Raw genomic sequence first — 21,870 nt, 5'->3', positions numbered from 1 at the left:
CTGCTCTGTTTTTTCTGTTAATGCTTGTGTGATATATGGACAGTTTAGGGGAAGTTAGAAATAGCAATTGATTGTTGTAGATGGTGGCGCTAGTTAAATGTAATTCCATCATTGTCCTGTTTCAGGTGGGCAGATAAATCTTTTGTTTTAATAGTGTCTCTTAGTTCACATGCCAGGGAGGCAAAATGAAGCCGTAATTACAAGGCTTAATTGATGTGTTTTTACTATTATGGACTAGCCCTCCACTCCTGGCTCTCTTTTCACAGCCCAAGCCCTGCGTGCCGTTGTTTGCACTATATTTCTCCCAGTATTGATTGCTATTATGGTAAATCCGATGGGCACAATGGAATTCTATCAGCAAAATACAGGTTAATTATCTTGAGGTCAGCCGGCCTGTGATTCGCACAAAGGACTGGTCTTCTCCTTTCTTTATGACCTAGCATTAAATTGTGAGCACAAATTATTGCCACAGATTCAGGGAAATTAGGAGGTTAAAAAAAGGCCAGCTTTACAGAATGTTTTCTTTTTTTGTTTATCCACCATTTCTCTTCAGTAATGAGTTTTCATTTGCAGGTCACACGAGGAATCTCAGACACATCCTGTGTGTTTTAATCAAAATCACTTTAATGATAAGCACTGCGTGGTGGTGTTACTGTGTGAGGGGGTGTGACCACACCGGCCACATTTAGGTACCTCTGACCTCTAAATAAATAAAATCAACACGATTATTAAAAGTGAACATATTCTCTCCTGTTTCCACGGGGAACACACTTCTGGATCTTAATGAAAAATCTGTGACCTGCTTTGGTCAAAACACCACAAGGATCAAACACCACAGCAGCATGTTCCCTCTCACTCTCACAAAAGCGCTGTGATTGTACAGATTCAGATGAGGGGGCGGGGCAATTCTAATGTGTCTGAAATCTGAGCAAGATGCAGGAAACCAACTGGGTGGCCTTGTTTCACCGTGTGGGGGTTGGTGGGCTCTAGATCCCCATGTGAACGTGGACATTCATCAGTTTTGCGACAAAATCTGTTGTAAAAAAGCGCTGTATATATACATTTGGATTTGATTTGATGATATACACTGAAACACTGGATTTATTTCATAATATGACCTCGTTAAACACGCACACGTCCCTGTACCACGGAGAGAAGGCGGGGCTGAAGCCTGACCTGTTTGACAGATTCTGAGTATTCAGGCACATGTTCAGAAATACCACTGAGTGTTTAAAGCCTGTATAATGCTGTAAACTTGCCATTTCAGAGACACAAAAACAGTTTATTATTATAATTTCAGATTGACTTCTTTTTAAATCATAAAAAAACACATAATAAACTTTTCTGTAGAAATGTATTATCAGTCAATCTCCAGCCTACAATAGAGACTTTTGATTGAGCATCTGAGAAGGGTTCCGTGAGAGGGAGGATGTCGGACATTTTACTCATGCCAGACTGATTGGCCTTATAAGCAGTGGTGAGACCCATCGACGAGGTAGAGTTAATGGCATTGATTGTGGATATTGTGTGTGTGCGCGTGTGTGTCTCCCCCACTCCTGCAGGGACTCCAGTGAATCGGATTCCTATCATGGCCAAGCAGGTGTTGGATCTCTACACTCTCTACAAGCTTGTCACCGAAAAAGGCGGCTTAGTGGAAGTCATCAATAAGAAAATATGGCGCGAGATTACCAAAGGCCTGAACCTCCCTACCTCCATCACCAGTGCAGCTTTCACTCTTCGGACCCAGTGAGTGTGATAACCTCTCACACCTTCAACCTGTTGATAACCTCCAGCTGCTTCTTGGCCATCAATTCAATTATCTGCTTTTAAAGTACAGACTGTGTGTGTGATGTGTGTGTGCGTGTGTGTGTGTGTGTGTGCGTGTGTGTGTGTGTGTGTGTGTGTGTGTGTGTGTGTGTGTGTGTGTGTGAGACTCAAACAGAGAGTGAGATTTGACTGTAAACATGTAGAAGTTAGTCACTGTGTTGGAAAATAGAAATTACCCAGATATCAGTTATTTTTATGAACCTGTGCCCTTTTTTATGGAGGAAGAGGAATTACATAATCATAAATAAATATGTACAAATAAATCATTTAAAACAAAGGGATTAATGAAAGCACTTTTGTCTGATCTTAAAGCACATAAATAAGTAAAAGTCTTTTATTGATTATTTAATGTGGGATATTTCTGTATCTGTTTATTTCTATGTTTATTTATTTCTGTATTTTTACATTTATTAATTTACTAATTAATTATTCATTACTCATTCAATGTTTGTTTATTTCCACATTTATTCATTTCTGTATTACGACATTTCAGTGTGAAAATGGTGCAGAAATTAATAAATGTGGAAATACAGCCCACATTAAAGCTGTTGTAATGGGAATGCAGAATTAAATGGAAGGTTATTTACATAGTTATCCTTGTAATTTACAAAATGTGATTCCAGATCCACCATGACACCATGACGTTTACAATCCATATTTACCTAATTACACCCGTTCTCACGACAAAAAAAGGTTTATTTCTTCATTTATTTCTATTTTAATTTGTGTATCGTCCACTTATTTATTAATACTTATATCAGTTATTTAATATCGACTGCAGTTGTGTGATTTATTTATAAAGTTAAAGTACTCAGACATCAGCAGTGACAGGCCGTTACCAGCGCTGAACTCTGGAGACTGGAGGTCTTCCCTTTCATAGGTGACCCGTTTAATTCCCAGCTCCACTAGGAGTCCTTGGGCAATACTCCTAACATTATGTATCATTCCCACAACCACAGAACACACACGCACTGTTCCTCCACCATATGGTTTTGTTCACATCTCACCCCTCCACGTTCTATAAATAATACTACAGAAATAGCTATGATGTTTACTCCGTGTAGTGTGTTTTGAAAGATTGATGACGGTTCCGGTCGGCTCCATATGCAACATCTTGACCCCTTGAGTTGAAGCAGAGCTTGTTTGTGCAAGTTCGTTCTCTAAACCATCAATTAAAGCAATTACATCACCCTCAAAGAAGCCAAATTCTCCAGTATCCCCATTGCAGAGCACCATAAACATACACAATGGCATTCAAAGAACTCATGTGCAATCAGCTTCACCTGGTCATGAACCCATCTCATAGAACGAAGGTGTTCTTTCATGTGGTCTTTAAAACAGATGTCCTTCAACCAGAGCCACTTAGATCAAGGGAAAGCGGGAGACCCCGAGGTATTACACAGATACTGAGAGGGAAAGCACAGTAACTTTCTATTTGTCTTTAATTTGTTTTATCTTTGAGATGTTATAGCTTTCATTTCCTTTCGTAGGAAAAATAGGCGCAGCAGGTAGTGTCGCAGTCACACAGCTCCAGGGGCCTGGAGGTTGTGGGTTCGATTCCCGCTCCGGGTGACTGTCTGTGAGGAGTTGGTGTGTTCTCTCTGTGTCCGTGTGGGTTTCCTCCGGGTGCTCCGGTTTCCTCCCACAGTCCAAAAACACGCGTTGCAGGTGAATTGGCGACTCAAAAGTGTCCGTAGGTGTGAGTGAATGTGTGTGTGTCTGTGTTGCCCTGTGAAGGACTGGCATCCCCTCCAGGGTGTATTCCCGCCTTGCGCCCGATGATTCCAGGTAGGCTCTAGACCCCCCGCGACCCTAAATTGGATAAGCGGTTACAGATAATGGAAAAATATCTAACAGAAGGTGAAAGTTTACAAAATTCACTGCCTGTTTTTCTCCTCAGTGTCCTCCCTCTGTCCCTGCTTTTTTTTAGGTGAAATGAATCTTTTAACAGTGCGACTAAAGTGTTTCTGAATGTAATTGACCCTAATCTGACCATTCATGGGGGGGTTGACCATGAATCTGAAAAATGAAAATGCTTTTTTCAGTTTATTTTAATGCATTTATGTTTATATATTTACTACAGACAAAAATATGGAACAAAGGCTGTGAGGTTTAAAAATGTAAAAAAAGCTCAAATTATCGGTGCATTAGTTTGCGGTGATGTATTGTAATTATGGATTGTAAGGGAGAGCCTTTCAGGGAACTCTTTAAATCAAGCTGATTGACCCAAAGTCAAAGTGAGCTTTACTTCTAATCATATTAAGATTGCTTCTGAAAGTGAGTGTATCAGAATAAAACTCTCCAGTGTTTCCTCGACCCCAATCTATACAGAAAATAGGCCACAAATAACCGTAACGCCCAAATGCGCTTCTCAAAGAATCCCCTCCCTCTCTCTCCTCAGGTATATGAAGTACCTATACCCCTACGAATGTGAAAAGCGTGGACTCAGCTCTCCCGGGGAACTGCAAGCAGCGATTGACAGCAACCGTCGCGAGGGCCGGCGCCAGAGCTACGGCTCAGCGCTCTTCAACTACTCTCCTGTAGGAACTCCCACCCTGCTGCCCTCCCCCAAACTCACCATGCCTCACATCAGCATGCCCAGCCCCAACGGAGCTCAGCTAACACACACACCTATCATCAAGAAAGGTCAGAAAAATTCTCTGTTACCGAGTAGAAAAAAGAATGATTATCACCCCTTAAAAAATGTACTGCTGCCCCTTCTGCATCACCACTTTCCCATCGCGGGTTTGGTTTTGCTGGAGTAGACCACGCTCAGAGAAGCATTAGAGAGGGGGTTGAACTCTGAAGGTTTGGGCTGGAGTTCGAGGTGGCGTAGAGCCGTGCCCCCCTACCCCCAGAAGCTTCAGATGATGACAGGCAAAGGCTAGCAGACAACACAAAAGATGTTTAGAAACTCAGAAATGCATAAAATATAGGTAGAGTTTTGTATAATTTCAACATATATTTAATCTTCTCATACAATAAATATGCCCTGTTTTTTAAAAAATATATATTAATTCATTCATTGTCTTTAAGCGCTTATCCACTTCAGGGTCATGGTGGGTCCGGAGCCTACTCGGACTCTACAGTCCTTCACAGGGTGACACACACTCACACCTACAGACACTTTTGAGTCTCCAATCCACCTACCAACGTGTGTGTTTGGAGCGTGGGAGGAAACCAGAGCACCTGAAGACCCACGCAGACACAGGGAGAACACACCACACTCCTCACAGACAGTCACCCGGAGGAAACCCACGCAGACACAGGGAGAACCCACCACACTCCTCACAGACAGTCACCCGGAGGAAACCCATGCAGACACAGGGAGAACACACCACACTCCTCACAGACAGTCACCCAGAGGAAACCCACGCAGACACAGGGAGAACACACCACACTCTTCACAGACAGTCACCCGAAGGAAACCCACGCAGACACAGAGAGAACACACCACACTCCTCACAGACAGTCACCCAGAGGAAACCCACGCAGATACAGGGAGAACCCACCACACTCCTCACAGACAGTCACCGGGAGGAAATCCACGCAGACACAGGGAGAACACACCACACTCCTCACAGACAGTCACCCGGAGGAAACCCACGCAGACACAGGGAGAACACACCACACTCTTCACAGACAGTCACCCGGAGGAAACCCACGCAGACACAGAGAGAACACACCACACTCCTCACAGACAGTCACCCAGAGGAAACCCACGCAGACACAGGGAGAACCCACCACATTCCTCACAGACAGTCACCGGGAGGAAACCCACGCAGACACAGGGAGAACACACCACACTCCTCACAGACAGTCACCCGGAGGAAACCCACACAGACACAGGGAGAACACACCACACTCCTCACAGACAGTCACCCGGAGGAGACCCACGCAGACACAGGGAGAACACACCACACTCCTCACAGACAGTCACCCGGAGGAAACCCACACAGACACAGGGAGAACACACCACACTCCTCACAGACAGTCACCCGGAGGAAACCCACACAGACACAGGGAGAACACACCACACTCCTCACAGACAGTCACCTGGAGGAAACCCATGCAGACACAGGGAGAACACACCACACTCCTCACAGACAGTCACCCGGAGGAGACCCACGCAGACACAGGGAGAACACACCACACTCCTCACAGACAGTCACCCGGAGGAAACCAACACAGACACAGGGAGAACACACCACACTCCTCACAGACAGTCACCCGGAGGAAACCCACACAGACACCGGGAGAACACACCACACTAGCTCACAGACAGTCACCCGGAGGAAACCCACGGAGACACAGGGAGAACACACCACATAATAATGTAATAAACTAAAAATGTAGTAAACCAGTCCAGTGTGTGCTCCAGATAGGCTCTGGACCCACTACGACCCGAACAAATCCAAGCGTTTAGGTTTTAGGCATGTGATGAAGGAACCACTGGACTCTGAGGACCTTAAACTCAACAAATAGGCACTCCCCTGACAACGGACAGCTTTTACCTCCAACCTGGAGGAGTAGAGCGGACCTGGAGTGGAGAGAGAGACAGTCCTCGCTCTCTGGAGGGCATAGGGCAACCAAGGGGACATCCTTCAGCCCCTAGGGCAGTGAATCCCGAACTTATTCTGTAAAACAAAATAAATTGTGCCCCCCACTTCGGGAGCCACGGCTCTAGGGATCATGCAGCCTCTAGCTCAGTGCCTCTGAGTCCCTCAGTGTGTGAGGTTTGTCCTCTCACTTAAGAGTGTGACCATCCTGCTCCTTCAGGCTGGAGTTTAAAGTCGGATCGTGCCTCAGAACCCGGGGACTGGGCAAAACAAAGGAGCATTTAAAAAGACCATTGTCTTCACTTCAAGGATTCACTGGCGATTCATAGAGAAGTTCAGTTTTAAAATAATGTTTATAATGGATAGTTAGGACAGTGATCCTGGCGCGTATAACACTGGACTGCAGTTTGACCCAAGTTGGAGTTCATTCAAACTCATATCTCAGGTTTTAAGGAGAAGTCATTTCTCTTGAGCAATGGCACGGTGCTTGTTTACTCACGCTCACTGCTCATTGTGGCTTGGATGTTGGTAACTGCAGACAGGAAACAGCTTGCAGGACTTCCTCTTGCCCTGGCTGCCAGTTTCCGCATTAAGGCAGTGGGAGCACTGGAGCACAGTGAGAATGATTCACTTCGGCTCCTTATGGAAAAAGAAGCAGTCACGCAAAGCTTCCTACTTAAAGGATCAATGGCTTTTTTAAGGTCTGATGGTATTCAGGGTGGTCACCAAAGTGATTAAAATAGATCAGAGTGTGTATGACATGAATGACATGATTTAGTGTTTCACTCACATGACCACAGCACAGGACTCGTTCAGCACAGCAATAGGCATTTACATATATTCACAATGTAAAGACAGGTTAGTTAGGAAGGGATATGAACCAGTGATTTAATCCAAATTAAGGCTTTATACCTTTATAGAGTGTCAGTAAAGGAGCGGTCCTGCCTGATGCTGAGGTTAGTCTGCGGACTGAGAAGTGGCCAGTGACATAACTGTAGTCTGTAATATGTAGGACACGCAAACTGTGCCCCCGTGACATTGGACTGATAACCTGTGTTCTAAGCTGCCCCAATACACCCATTTCTGGGCAGAAAGAAGTGTCGTTTCTGGCTGAAAGAAACCCATCAGCGGCGGTCAGTTGCAGAGCCAGCATGCACCTCGTAGATGATCAAGTGCCACCGTGGCACCTCCAAGAAGATTGTGGGAAACCCACACGTCCTGTGGTCATTTTAATGCAGTCTATTTAATGCAGTCTAGACGTGCGAAGTAGGGCTGCACGATATATGGTTTTAGCATCGTCATCACGGTCGCTGTGTGCTCGAGAGTCGCATTGCAGGACATTTCTGACACTCTGTGATTTAAATAATTGTATTTATTTTCCTCCGGGTGACTGTCTGTGAGGAGTGTGGTGTGTTCTCCCTGTGTCTGCGTGGGTTTCCTCCGGGTGACTGTCTGTGAGGAGTGTGGTGTATTCTCTCTGTGTCTGCGCTGGTTTCCTCCGGGTGACTTTGAGGAGTGTGGTGTGTTCTCCCTGTGTCTGTGTCAGTTTCCTCCAGGTGACTGTCTGTGAGGAGTGTGGTGTGTTCTCCCTGTGTCTGTGTCAGTTTCCTCTGGGTGACTGTCTGTGAGGAGTGTGGTGTGTTCTCCCTGTGTCTGCGTGGGTTTCCTCCGGCTGACTGTCTGTGAGGAGTGTGGTGTGTTCTCTCTGTGTCTGTGTGGGTTTCCTCCGGGTGACTGTCTGTGAGGAGTGTGGTGTGTTCTCCCTGTGTCTGCGTGGGTTTCCTCCAGGTGACTGTCTGTGAGGAGTGTGGTGTGTTCTTTCTGTGTCTGTGTGGGTTTCCTCCAGGTGACTGTCTGTGAGGAGTGTGGTGTGTTCTCTCTGTGTCTGCGTAGGTTTCCTCCGGGTGACTGTCTGTGAGGAGTGTGGTGTGTTCTCCCTGTGTCTGCGTGGGTTTCCTCCGGGTGACTGTCTGCGAGGAGTGTGGTGTGTTCTCTCTGTGTCTGCGTGGGTTTCCTCCGGGTGACTGTCTGCGAGGAGTGTGGTGTGTTCTCCCTGTGTCTGCGTGGGTTTCCTCCGGGTGACTGTCTGCGAGGAGTGTGGTGTGTTCTCCCGGTGTCTGTGTGGGTTTCCTCCGGGTGACTGTCTGTGAGGAGTGTGGTGTGTTCTCCCTGTGTCTGCGTGGGTTTCCTCCGGGTGCTCCGGTTTCCTCCCACAGTCCAAAAACACACGTTGGTAGGTGGATTGGCGACTCAAAAGTGTCTGTAGGTGTGTGTGTGTGTGTGTGTTGCCCTGTGAAGGACTGGCGCCCCCTCCAGAGTGTATTCCCGCCTTGCACCCAATGATTCCAGGTAGGCTCTGGACCCACCGCGACCCTGAACTGGATAAGGGTTACAGATAATGAATGAATGAACATACAGCTTCATCAACAACTCATGCTCAACACAAAAGAAACGTTTTCATTCGTCTCATTTCCCATTTCCTACCAGGGACAGATCATGTCTTTTTTCCGTACGGTGTAAACGCCTACCTGATCATCTCTGAGCTTCTTTAATGTTCTTTCATTTTAATTAGTGCTCTCAAAATTGAGAGGTAATGTAACTCACATGGGAAGTTCATTTTTTTAACACTAATTTGTCATTTCACCAAATTTGGCCACAACTTCCTCCTATGATTAACCCTTTTTACAGTCTAGTGACGTATCAGCAGTTTTATTTAGACACTAATTATATAATTCCTTTGTGTTGATCTTACATTGATTTGTTTATTTTACATTTAAATGTCCATTAATAAACACTTCAGTTGTAAAAAAAAACACAAAGCATTTAATTGTAATTGTTTTTTTATCGAAATCTATTTTTCAAACAGCACTAGTTTTAATCTGATGTAGATCCTGAGAAAAGCACGGACAAGGCCAGGTCCTGCCCTGGTCAGTTCAGTGTTTCTCACCGTGTCCCTGTCCCCTGTTTCTTCAGAAGACCCGATGGTGGCCGGGTGTCTGAGCGGCCGGGTGGGTCTCCCAGTGTCGGTGGGTGGACACCATGGGGCGGCGGCGGCTCAGGCTGCAGCGGCTGCGGCGGTGCAGGCAGCTGCGCTGGAGCAACTGCGCGAGAAGCTGGAGTCCGGGGAGCCGCCGGAGAAGAAGGTGATGCTGATGGCCGAAGAGCAGCAGAGGATCATGCAGCACGCCCTTCAGCAGAACCTCTTCGCCATGGCAACCCAGCTGCCAATGAACATCAAGCTCAACAACAGAGGTGTGTGTGTGTGTGTGTGTGTGTGTGTGTGTAAGGGGTGTTTACCACTGTACAGAAGAATATATATGATGCTTCTATTCCTGCTGGAGTATACCATAGTTTAATTATAGCTCAGTACACTGTGGCCTTTTAACACGATGGCGTTTAATCCAAGATTCTCATTAAACATCTAATGATATTGAAGTGATGATGAGAAAAACAACACCTACCATTAAAACGTATATATTTGACTGTAATTACAGTATTCACAGTGGAGTAATAATAGATGTCTGGTTTATGCTATGGCTCTGTAATTTTAGAGCTGAGATGGTCCCCATCATCGCTACATGTATCATTTTTAATGTCATCAATGGAAAACTTCATCCATCTCACGCCATAAAACACAGCAGCTCATAGCAGCTAGAAATACCCTGGAGTCCTCAACGTCTTATATACACCCAGGAGTCGTCTTTAAATCAGATCACAGTCACAATTTGCTTTTACAAAACATCGTATAGGGATGGTTTTCTCATTCAGGAGCCACCTGTGGTTCAAACCCCTCTTTAACTCGTAGAAATGGGTCATTTTATTGGTCAACAAAAGCATGGTGTAACTCTATATCAGTGATTTCTCACACTGCTCATTGAAAAATGAAGAAATATTAAGTCAAAAGTGCAGAACCACAGGCAGAAGGGTTAATATATTATTTATGATTGGGTTTATTTTGGTGTTGTGTTTTTTTGTGGAAAGACCTCCTTTGGGTTGCAGATGTCTGAGACCGATGAGTGAGTGACAGTAAGGCAAAGTGTTTCATTACAAACAAAAAATGAGTGAGAAGTAGTAACTGTGTACATGTACAGCACCAGTCAAAGGTTTGGACACACCTTCTCATCAGTGATTGGTGGAATAGAGAACTGTAGAGAACCCCTACCTCTGCACAGCCCCAGTTACAGTCTCAGACACATTCAGAAGGGAGCGGTTCTACAGATTAACTCTCGACGAGGCCACGGCCGTTCACTGAAAACCGTTCCAGGTGACGACCTCACGAAGCCGACTGAGAGAACGGAGAGAGTGTGTGAAGCTGTCATCAAAGCAACAGGGGGCTACTGTGAAGAGTCTAAAGAATAAAACATAGTCTGCTTTCTTTAACACTTCTCTGTTTACTACATCACTCCATATGTGTTCCTTCATAGTTTTAATGTCCTCCACATTCATTTACAATGGAGAAAATAATAAAAAACAAAGAAAAAACATTGACTGAGGCTGTATCCAAACTTTTGACTGGAGCTGTACATTCTCAACATGTGGAAAACGGCCCAAAACAAAGGAAACCCCCCCCTGAGTGGAGTGTCCAAACATTTTTTTTTTTTGCTTTTCTGACCACAGCTGGGTTCATGGATTCATTTCAGAAATCGTCCTGAGCCTGTGCTTCATTAAAAAAGACAAAACCCAAAAACGTCTTTTACAAAAGCCATGACATGGATTTGCAATTCATTTTATAATCGGTTTTAAACAGCAGTGGCGTCTACTGTGTTATAATTCACTGTAAAATTAAACAACTCTCTACATCTAGGGGTTAATTTTGTAAAAGTTAAAGTGATTTAAGGTGAAAATATTGTTGTGTTTTAAAGGCTTTATTAGCGGTTGTGACATTCCCAGCTGTTTCCACTGGACTGTGACACCCAGAGGGTCACTATAACATTCACACAGACAGAGGAATAACTCCTTTAACTGTAAATAAGGCACAAAGAGTCTGTGACACACTTTCTCTTAGCGATTGAACTCGGGTCAGAATGAGTTTCCAATCATCTATCACATTTAATCCGAGTATCTGAAGTGCTGAGAGAATAATTGCTATTGAGCAACAACTCCCATAAATTGGGGTCAAACAGGAGCAGTTCCCAAATGAATAAAAATGCTGCTGTCTGGCCGCTAGTAAAATGATAATGACTCCACTACACCTGGCTGGGAGATGAGCTATAAGTCATGCATTGGATAATGACAGAGTCGTGAGAAGATTGCGGGGTCTATCTCTCTATGAGCAATATGTTATTTCTGCATGAGTGTTAGTCTCGTATCAGTCGTAATGACAGACCGGGCTTTATATACTGCACCATGGGAAAATGAAGCGTAATTCCGCGGCGCTGGGCAGGGCCTTGATGTAATACGCTCAAACACTCTGCAATTTAAAGATTATTTTAAATGTTATTTGCTTTAACCACGTCTGGAAATACATTGAGGCGTCCCTAGTAATGACACATGAGATAGAAATGATAGACATTAAAGCTCTCTTTATTGTAGCTGCAGCCCCAAAAATGATGCAACAAATAATTTAGCCTCCATCAGGACCTGCAGGCCTCGGTGTAATGTTTTCCCTCAAGAAGGGAATCACACGTAACGATGCACAACAATCCTCACATTGTCTTTCAGTGAAGGAAAGTGTCCCGGCGAAAACTAATACTTTGCTTTATTTTGACCGAATAAAACTGTATTAAAGTCTGGGCTCATGCCTCACGTCTTTATCCGTTAACTTCAGAGAGTCACTGGAAGTTACTCTAAAATGTGCAGAAATACAGTGAGAAATTAGGAAGCTCTTATTTTACCAGATGTCATTGAAATGTCCGACTTATTTTGATACGTAGTCTGTTTCTGAGGCTTTGACTCCTACAGCGCCGTTCTCCGTCCTTAACCCCAACACAGAGTGAACCAACGTAATCATTAATAGGAACCGTGAACCAGGTGAACCCTGGCTGAGGGACATCTGTTTAAATGTGATACACAACAACATACACTTTATATATTTAGATAGATAGATAGATAGATAGATAGATAGAGAGAGAGAGAGAGTTAGAGTCAAATATAAAAATAAGACAGACAACAAAAATAGAAATGTAGAACTGAATGGAGATTAACGAAATAAACTAAATATAGATTATAAAAGGGCGGCACGGTGGCGCAGCAGGTAGTGTCGCAGTCACACAGCTCCAGGAACCTGGAGGTTGTGGGTTCGATTCCCGCTCCGGGTGACTGTCTGTGAGGAGTTGGTGTGTTCTCCCCGTGTCCGCGTGGGTTTCCTCCGGGTGCTCCGGTTTCCTCCCACAGTCCAAAAACACACGTTGCAGGTGGATTGGCGACTCGAAAGTGTCCGTAGGTGTGAGTGAATGTGTGTGTGTGTCTGTGTTGCCCTGTGAAGGACTGGCGCCCCCTCCAGGGTGTATACCCGCCTTGCGCCCGATGATTCCAGGTAGGCTCTGGACCCCCCGCGACCCTAAATTGGATAAGCGGTTACAGATAATGGATGGATGGATGGATAGATTATAAAATAAAATATGAAATTGCACGTAGAAGTATAAATATAATAAAATATAAAAATAGGGGATCAAGTCAAATTAATGTGTTTATTGTTTTTTACACCCTTAGTCCAGCCGTAGGTGACAGTGGCAAGAAAAACTCCCTCGAAGCTTGAAAGCTTCCTGGAAAGGAACCAAGACTCACAGGGGACCCATCCTCCTCTGGTCAAATAAATACTAAATAATAGAGTTTTAATGTTAAACTGCAGACAGAAGCAGCCTGGGGTCATTTCACAACCAACCAATCAGACACGAGACCTTTTACAAACACATATTACAACATATTTTACAACAAACCTCAAAAGTATACACAATGGTGTCAAAATAGGTTCTAAAGGTCCGAGAACCAAAACCCAATCCATAATCTATAAATGAGTAATTGAGAAAATGGTCATTAATATTGAGAGTTAATAAAAACAGGTTTGTAAACTGAATATTTCTGTATATAATCCTCTATTTAGAGTTTAATGTCCTTGAAGAATCCGTTTTCACTTTCATTCCGCCTTTTCTCAGTTGCGCTTCTCTCCGTCTCGCTGTCGGCTCCAGAAGTTTCTCACTTTTGACAGGTGGCAGGATCTAGCAGCTTAATTTGCTTTAAAACTGACAATTTTATTAAATTGACGGAAAAACCAGAGCTCTCTACGGAAATTCTTGAACGCGACCGTGACGTCACTGGTGGACAACAGCTGAACAACGCCGCGGTAAAACACTGTTATGACTGACTGTTATGACAGTATCTAGCTAGCTAAATAACCAACATTATTCATGACAATAGCCTAGCAATAAGCTAAACTCAAATTTAGAGGTACCGTTATTCTTGTAAATGTGATCGAAGTCGAACTCGAATTCATCCGACACTATAAACCTCCGTAATGCAGCTACGTAGCCGAGTATAATCTGAGCCACCGAGTTTAGCAAGTCAAGCTAACGTTAACTAACACCAACTAAAACAGGCGAAGTGAGTGTCCTTACCCTGTTTACCTCCATGTTACAGAGGCTCTTGAACACCTTTCGTTGGTGTCCTTACATGCCCATATTGTTGGAAAAGCGCCAGTGAAATGAGCTACAGATAACGGAGTGAGCGGAGGGTCCTTTCCAAAGTGCCCGTTTAAGGTGGACAAATTTAGTTCATGTTCTGGATATTTTGGGATCTTTGGGCCATTTGTGCACAGATGTCCCACTGTACATTGAATGATTGCAGCCAAAAACAACACACCTTTTCATCATTTTGCATTAAATTAAGTGCAGCTTCTAGAGTTGTTGTCCACCATCTACGTCACAGATAAGACGCCTATTAGAGTTTCCCAACATCGGGAAGGGGGGGACCAACAGTCTTTTAACTTCAATTAGTAAGAAATAACATGTTTTCTGACTATCAATAAACACAAGTTAGGAACTCAAACTCCACTGTATTTATTTCTTTGACTCTTTCACAGAGCTGCTGCTTAGCCTTTAAAGACAGTTTTCTCAATTACAAAAATGTCATTTATTGATTATGGATTCTGTAGTTTGGCTCCCAGAACTTTAGATTTTATATAGATTTCATTTGCATTCTCCAGTGGGTTCGAGTCTGCACTTCTGACTTTATTTCTATGAACAATACCCAGCAAAAAATTTACAGCAAAAACAGATATTGAGAGTTTATAAATGTTTAACAGTTGATATCACACGCTCATGTAGGTGTCCTTTAGTCTCATGAGCCCTGTCCTAGTACAATGTGTTATTAAATGTCTAACCTTCCAGAAATGTCATACCAGCTGCACGTATTTCATTCGGCAGAATTTTCCACTTGTTTCAGACCCAGTGTGAGAGGAAACCATGCTTTTGTTATTTGTGACTAAACCAAAATGCCATTCCTGAATGTATTAACGTATGTCTCCATGCCATAAAAACCTCTGTGTTATAATACAGCCCCTGTGTGTAGGAGCTCCTCCGGAGAGAAGAGCAGAAAGTTCAAATAGATGCGACACGGTTCTGACAGGCCTTTCTCCCCCAGCCCACTTCCTCTCCCTCCTTCTGAACTCTTTTAATAAACTGCTCCTTATCCTGTCACTCATGAGTTATCGCCGATAGTCAGCGGCGCTCCTCTTGCTTCTTGTGTTCCTTTTATAAATGCTCATATTGAGTTTTTCTCTCCCTCGCTCTCCGGCTCCTCTCCTGACAGATGATAGACAAGAGACCGCATTGAACCTGTCTACCAACGGCATTAGCAGCATCAACATGTCAATAGAAATAAATGGAGTTGTCTACACAGGTAAATAGAGCGGCCGTTTGCTGATGTAATTGCAGGCAGGAAATTCAATAAGTTATAGCAGCACCCCCTGCGCTTAGTCCTCCACACAATTTGATGTCTTTGCTATAAAATCCATTGTAATGAAGTGGCAAGTCCAATAGAGTTAAAAAAGTTAAATATCTCGAAATTGGGCCCCGGCGCCGAGAGGTCGATGAGGCTTATTGTCTTTCGTGCCTGAGAGGAAAGGGCTCCTGCTCAAGGTGGATACAGTGCTTGTGCCTGGCGAGCAAGTGACTGTAATTACCTGAAGATGGCCCATCGCAGCGGCCTCCGTCACGGCGCCAGGAAACTTTTTCTCACAACGAGATCAAGTCGAAGTGCTTTTCTTTCACGGAAGATTCATTTTTCTCTCGGCAGAACTGCACGTCCAAAACCTTATCTCGGTGTCTTCATCCATAAAAGACCGATCGGAATGTTTCTCCGCCACTGCGATATCACACCACGTCCTGGGGGGCAGCTGCTAGTGCTTTTTGGATTTCTGCTGAAAGCTAGAGGTTGTTTCACCATCAGAGACATCACACTGTGGTTCGATGAAAGTTTACTTCATTCTGCCACTTTAACGGATTCAAAGGAGCTGAGACATGTCTGTGTTTATTGCAACAGGTTGTTTCTATAGTAGCAGTCAGTCTGTTATTTCATCCTCAGGCACGTTTACAACATTTATAGAAGTGTTTTGTGACTTACAGATGACACTGAGTCTGTCACACAGCTGGGGTTATTAATGTTTATCCTATGGGAAGGTGGTCATGAAGCATATCAAAAAAGACCAGAATTGTCTCTAAACCTGATTTCCACAATCAGATTTGCAATATCTCTTATGGTTCAAGAGTAAACAACACAGATATATATATATAGCCCTGGCAAAAAAAATTATAGCTCTATTACTAAAATAAAACAAATAAGTAATTATTCATTTGGACCAAATCCAAGAGAAAAATGGAATTTCAAAACATTTGTGGCTCATTACAGTTTCACTACAGGCTCAGCCACACTCTTAATGCTCAGCGCTACCTAGCATTGCTACAGAAAACAATGTTCCCATCCATTCTGACCAAAGATGGTGCTGAGCATTTAGCGTCTGCTCGAGCCTGTAATGAACCTGTAACGAACAACAGAAGGTTTTAATTTCTGTGTTGATAACTTTTGAACCGAATCTGACTGCGGCAATCGATTTCTGAGACAATTCTGATCTTCTTTGATATGCTACATGACTAAATTCCCATTGGACAAAAACTTGCCCTTGATCCAATATGGCGGCTTTCAAGATGGCTGCCATGTTCTGGACATAGTCTAAAAGATAGGCCCCTCACCCGTTACTTGCTGTGGTATTCAGATAAAAGGGTGTCTCGCAACTTTTGACTCACCCTGTTTTATCCTCACTCCCCAAATAAAAACATGTGTCTCCAAAAGTGAATGTAAAAAGATTTTATTCCAAATTATTTTGGAGCATTTCTATTGGTCGTTCATGAAATTTTCCCACAGTGTGAAGGACACCTGCTGTGTTCAAATGAAGTAGTAACTAAACATCCACAAACACGGAGATACATGGTTTTAATTAGAGAGCAATGTTATATAAAAATGTGCAGGATCAGATAGCACTGTTTAATATGTTTAACCCTTTAGAATCTAAGCTTATTGATAATCAGAGGTTTAGTTTATAGCTCACCTATTAACAGCAGTGAATCTGATGGTGGGCAACTTGATGAAACAGCTACAGATTTATCAGCTAACAGCTTAGAACCTGAGCTAGCTACACATTTCACATCTGTGTCACATTTGTGTTTAATGGAATATCCACAGCTCACAAAAAAACTGAAACCAATATTTCATTAATTAAGTGTCATTTTCATCAGGTTTCTTATAAATATGTTGTGAATCAATAATTAATCCAATACTGATCCATTAAAACACGCCTTGATTGGCTCCAGTACCGATCTTTGAGACGTCCCGAAACGGGACGTCTCTGATTTAAACGATAAGTCCTGATCGTAACACATTTAAATGACTCAGTAACTGCTCAGGAATTTTATGATTCAGATCTTTTCAGCTGAAATTATTAATAGTGCATGTAGCTGGTCAGTGTGTGTTATTTAAGCTGAATGGCCATGTCCCTGACGTTGTTTTGTCCTGTGCTGACCTCAGGGGTGCTGTTTGCTCGTAAACCGGCCATCTCTGTCCTGCCGGCCAGCCAGCGAGTCCAGCAGCACGTCGGCTCTCAGGGAAAGAGCAGCAGCCCCGGGCTCAACCACCTCCAGCCGTCCTCTTCTTCATCCTCCTCCTCTTCCTCCCAGCACGGACCAGCCACCTCGCCTTGAGTCTCTCTCTCTCTCTGTCTCTCTCTGTGTCTCTCTCTCTGTCTCTCTCTGTCTCTCTCTCTGTCTCTCTCTCTTTCTCTCTCTCTCTCTCTCCCTTCCCTGACGCCACCGGACCTGCTACACTTCTCTCCGAGACAGACACAGACTGCCGTACTAATGTCTCACCCTCTTCACATCCTCCCCCCGGTGGCTCCCTGCTCTTTTGTTTTTTCTTTTTTGTTTTGTCCTCCCATGATCCTCGTGGCTGAGCCAGACGGCTTTCTCTCCTGCAAAGTACGACCACGAGAGGATAAAAGGTTCCCTCTCTGCCCTAGCGACTCACGGCAGCACGTGTGTGAAGTGCATTAAACAAACGTACGAGACAAGCTCTTACTTTACCTCCGAGGACGTGTTTTTATTTAAGTGTGAACTCCTCCGCGAGGCAGTGCCACCATCACGAGCGGCCGTGAGATGAGGACAACCCCCCCGCGCCCCACCCCCAAGCAGGGTCTTCCACTTAAGAAACCCGCTCTTACGGCCACTGAGCACGAACAAACACTCTGTCCTTCTTTTAAAACTGTTTTGATGATCTTTTCACGTGGATCTTCAGTTCGAACAAGAGACTCGCGCAACTCTCAGCTGATACCAAAGAGCACACGGGTGACATTGTGATGGTGTTCGTGACGTCCTTTGCTTATGCACCGCTTCTCTCCCGTTGTCGTCATGTCTAGATCATGTCAATTCAGAAACTGAAGATAATATATATCTGTATCTCTATATGAGCGATGATGAGGACGGTCAGACTCAGAGACAGGTGTTTGTTGGTGATTAAGCACATCCCACTTAACTGAGGACGTCAACAGTCAGGGAGATGCTTTAGAACCGAACACCGCTGTCAAGGTCTGTCCACATGGTCCTTTATAGACAGAGGGCAATCACCAGAATCATGACGACGGCGGTTAGCGTCCTACAGGAGATGCAGGAAGGTATTTAAATCTGTTTTTCAGGAGGAGAATTATCACTAACCCACTGCATCAGCCTCAAATCAATGGCACGTTTTCATTAAATAAAATATTCCGTAATCAATCAAAGCAGCGTTAAAGGCTCTCAAAGCTACTCAGTGTATTACATTACGTTTTTTGGATTATGTATTTTAAAATCAATTACAGAAACATACCGTCGAGCATCTCCCCGATGAACGTCTGTGGTGCCGAAGGAAACAGCGTCTGCGTCTGAAAAGGGACCGGGAGGATGTCGTTTCCTTATTTTTTAGAAGTCTGTAAACATGATTTCAAATCCTATTTATTATTATCACTTTCATCTTGTTTTTAATCCCGAGCAGCAGCTTCACGCTCCTTTATTTTCCTTCTTCTTCTTTTTTTTATTATTGAAAAACCCCTAAAGTTATTTTACATACAGCCAGATACCTCACAGATGTCTGTACATACATATGTTAGAGGATGAAGACAAGATATACCTCATTTTATTTCATTTCTATTATTTTGTGTGACGCCACTTGAAAATTAATGCTTTTATTTCAACCGATCACTGGATTTTATTTTGTTTTCCTATTTTGTATTGTTCTACCAAAGAAGGGAATATATTGTTAACACACATCTACCTCATTTGTTAAAGACTGTGCCAACAAACACCACCACGATTGCCAGTTTCTACGTGTAACCTTTTCTTTCGTGTCCAGGCATCGCTTAAAGCCGGACCTCCTTTGCATCGCTTGGTGTTTTTTATTTTTGTGTGTGTGTGTGTGTGTGTGTGTGTGTGTGGCAGCAAATGCCAGAAGGATGTTATTGTATATACACAATCTATTTAATATAGATGTGAGATGCCGCTCCTAAAAGATCTGCACCAAAAACTTAAACAGAGCTCCACCCACTGAGACCTCTTCTGGATTTCAGGTGTCAGATGATGTGCAGTGGTGTGGAGCGGATATTTTATCAATCCCGGTGTTTACTTGAATCACTGTTTTTTAGGCTTCAGGAGAGTGAGGGCTAGGTTTATTAAAGCTTTTCTTCACAGTCGTATCAAATCCTCCTTTCTCTCCGTTTGAATATTTCATTCTGAACCCGAGAGAAATGGTCCACAGCGACGTGGAGTAAAACCACGCTACACCCTCCTACCGTCACCAGCTCTGAAGGTTACCCTGCCCCTGTAGAGTTACCGTTTCAGAGACGGGAGGTTTTGTTATGACTGAGAACGGCACATGAAAGTCTTTTGCTCACTCTCTGACTGAGTTCAGTGGTTTTGAGAACTCTAGGAAATGATGCACTTCAAATGTCTGCAGTAAACCTGGCCCTTTAAACAACACCAAAAACGCTTCGTCTTTTCCTACGTGGAGTTTCTTCACAGAAATGAGGTCTGAATGTTGAAATGTTCTGGAAATGTTAAACTAATCAGGGGTCGTGGGCCTTAAAGCTGCACTGTGTAAGAGTTGGGGTAGAAGTGGGATCATTGAGTCAGGATTTGAGTCCCCTGTAGTTTTCTGAAAGACCTGAGTTCAGAGCGGGATTTGGAATGTTTTTTTTTTTTTTTTTTTTCAGTTCTTTGGAATGTCTGTGTATTAATGTCACACTCACAGATCTGAACCGTGACCTCAAATGGGTACAAAAACAATGAAGAGAGCCACCAAATCAAAGTTTTACTGATGGAGCCAGTTACAAAACATTCTACCGCACTCTTTCTGACCAGAGGGGGCTCCAAATCCCATTTGCTGTGTGTTACATAATGCAGCTTTAACCTATTAACCATTCACCTCAGCAACCAAATATATGTCTGTATTGATCTTTTCCTAGTTCCGTTTCTTAAAACGTAAACAATCTTGATATTTAAATGGGATTAAATAGCGACTGGGCCCTGAGATGCTACTCTGCGTGTTCACTCCATGCCTGACTTTAGAAGTGAGTTGAAATGTTTCAGTGACGTAGAGCACAGTGAATCACAGCTTGACGATCATTGTTCTCATTGTAAAGGCAAAAACTAAAGGAAATATATGAATATATTTATGTGGAAAACCAAAAATGGAGCACAATCACCGCACAACCGTCACGTTTCCCTGTGTTTGTCCTTGTTTTCTGTTTGACATATCAAAGGGTGTGCTGTTGTTCTTTTTTTCCCCACAGACGAGGCACAGTCTCCTCTCTCACTCAGCCTTCAGCTCCCTCATAACCCCCGTATATCTCAGAGCTGTGGAGATTTGTGTCCAGATCTGCAGCGTTTATCGACTGTGAAGCGAGAACAGCTCCTGTAACCAAAGCTCTTTTTCCAACAAAACCAAGCAAACTATGTTCCTCCGATTCTCGAAGAACGAGGAGAGCTTCCGGAAGCTCTTCATCAGAGAACGATGTCGTTTTTTCTGACGATTGAGGGGAAAAAACATGGATTCTCTCATGTGCTTATGAAAGAAAAAATAATAGGTTTACTTTGTTAGATATGTAAACAATGCTATGCTGGTAGATTTTAGATCCTATTCGCTGTGTATGAAGCTTCAAAACATTTCTTTAACTTCTCTTTTATTTACTTTGGATAAATCCAGTGCATTATGGGAAAGCTGGATTGTGGTGCTCAGGGGTTTAAAAAAAAAGTACAAAAAAAAACAGGTGAAAGAGATTTTTTGTTTGTTTGTTTGTTTGTTTGTTTTGCCATTACCTTGTAGCATAAATAGAAATAAAGTACTGCTTTCAACTACCAACCAAACCTCTGCAATCATTACTTCAGCAAAGAAATATAACCACGGTGGCGCAGCAGGTAGTGTCGCAGTCACACAGCTCCAGGGGCCTGGAGGTTGTGGGTTCGATTCCCGCTCCGGGTGACTGTCTGTGAGTAAAAACGGAGAAGAAAGAGAACGGAGCGAAAACGGCTAAAAAACAGAACGGGGAGAATGCTGCTGTGGGGTTTGATCCTTATGGGGTTTTGATCAAAGCAGGTCACAGATTTTCCATTAAGATCCAGGACTGTGTTCCACTGTGGAGAAGAGGGAGTAAGTGTCAGCTTTAAGAAAGAACAGCAAAATATAAACACTGAGCATTACAGAGGGACAAAGTCAAAATCAACCATTAGCTGACACTGCTACAACAAAGACCAAGAAAAAAAAAGATGACTGGGCAGGACAAAGGTCAGAGCCCTACTCTGCAAGCGCAGGTAATTAAACTAATGATGCCAGGGGTGTGTGCAGCATTAAGCAGCTAAAATGGAGTAAAGATTGGTTAATTAAGGGCTGAGAACCTGATGTAATTAGGAGCCGGGGCCAAGATTAGTGGCTGTCAATGGCCCAGCCTGGGATTCGCAGGTAATAGAGTTATCAT

The 21,870-nt window shown here is 43.6% G+C and overlaps 1 protein-coding gene across 1 annotated transcript in view; it reads left to right on the top strand.

The window, feature by feature from the left end:
* The window catches only part of LOC136678424 (AT-rich interactive domain-containing protein 3A-like), a gene marked incomplete at its 5' end in the record, with an annotated part of 92,812 nt that extends 71,572 nt beyond the window's left edge, over positions 1-21,240 (top strand). The window contains 5 exons of the mRNA XM_066656479.1: positions 1,563-1,746; positions 4,229-4,473; positions 9,360-9,638; positions 15,132-15,221; positions 17,403-21,240. Of these exons, the coding sequence (XP_066512576.1) occupies positions 1,563-1,746; positions 4,229-4,473; positions 9,360-9,638; positions 15,132-15,221; positions 17,403-17,575 (971 nt within the window). The remainder of the gene's footprint in view (positions 1-1,562; positions 1,747-4,228; positions 4,474-9,359; positions 9,639-15,131; positions 15,222-17,402) is intronic.
* Positions 21,241-21,870: the final 630 nt, after the last annotated feature.

Source organism: Hoplias malabaricus, chromosome Y, assembly GCF_029633855.1.
Source record: "Hoplias malabaricus isolate fHopMal1 chromosome Y, fHopMal1.hap1, whole genome shotgun sequence".
NCBI classification, from domain to species: domain Eukaryota; kingdom Metazoa; phylum Chordata; class Actinopteri; order Characiformes; family Erythrinidae; genus Hoplias; species Hoplias malabaricus.
The sequence above is the reverse complement of the archived record's forward strand: the minus strand, read 5'-3'. Positions and strand labels throughout refer to the sequence as shown.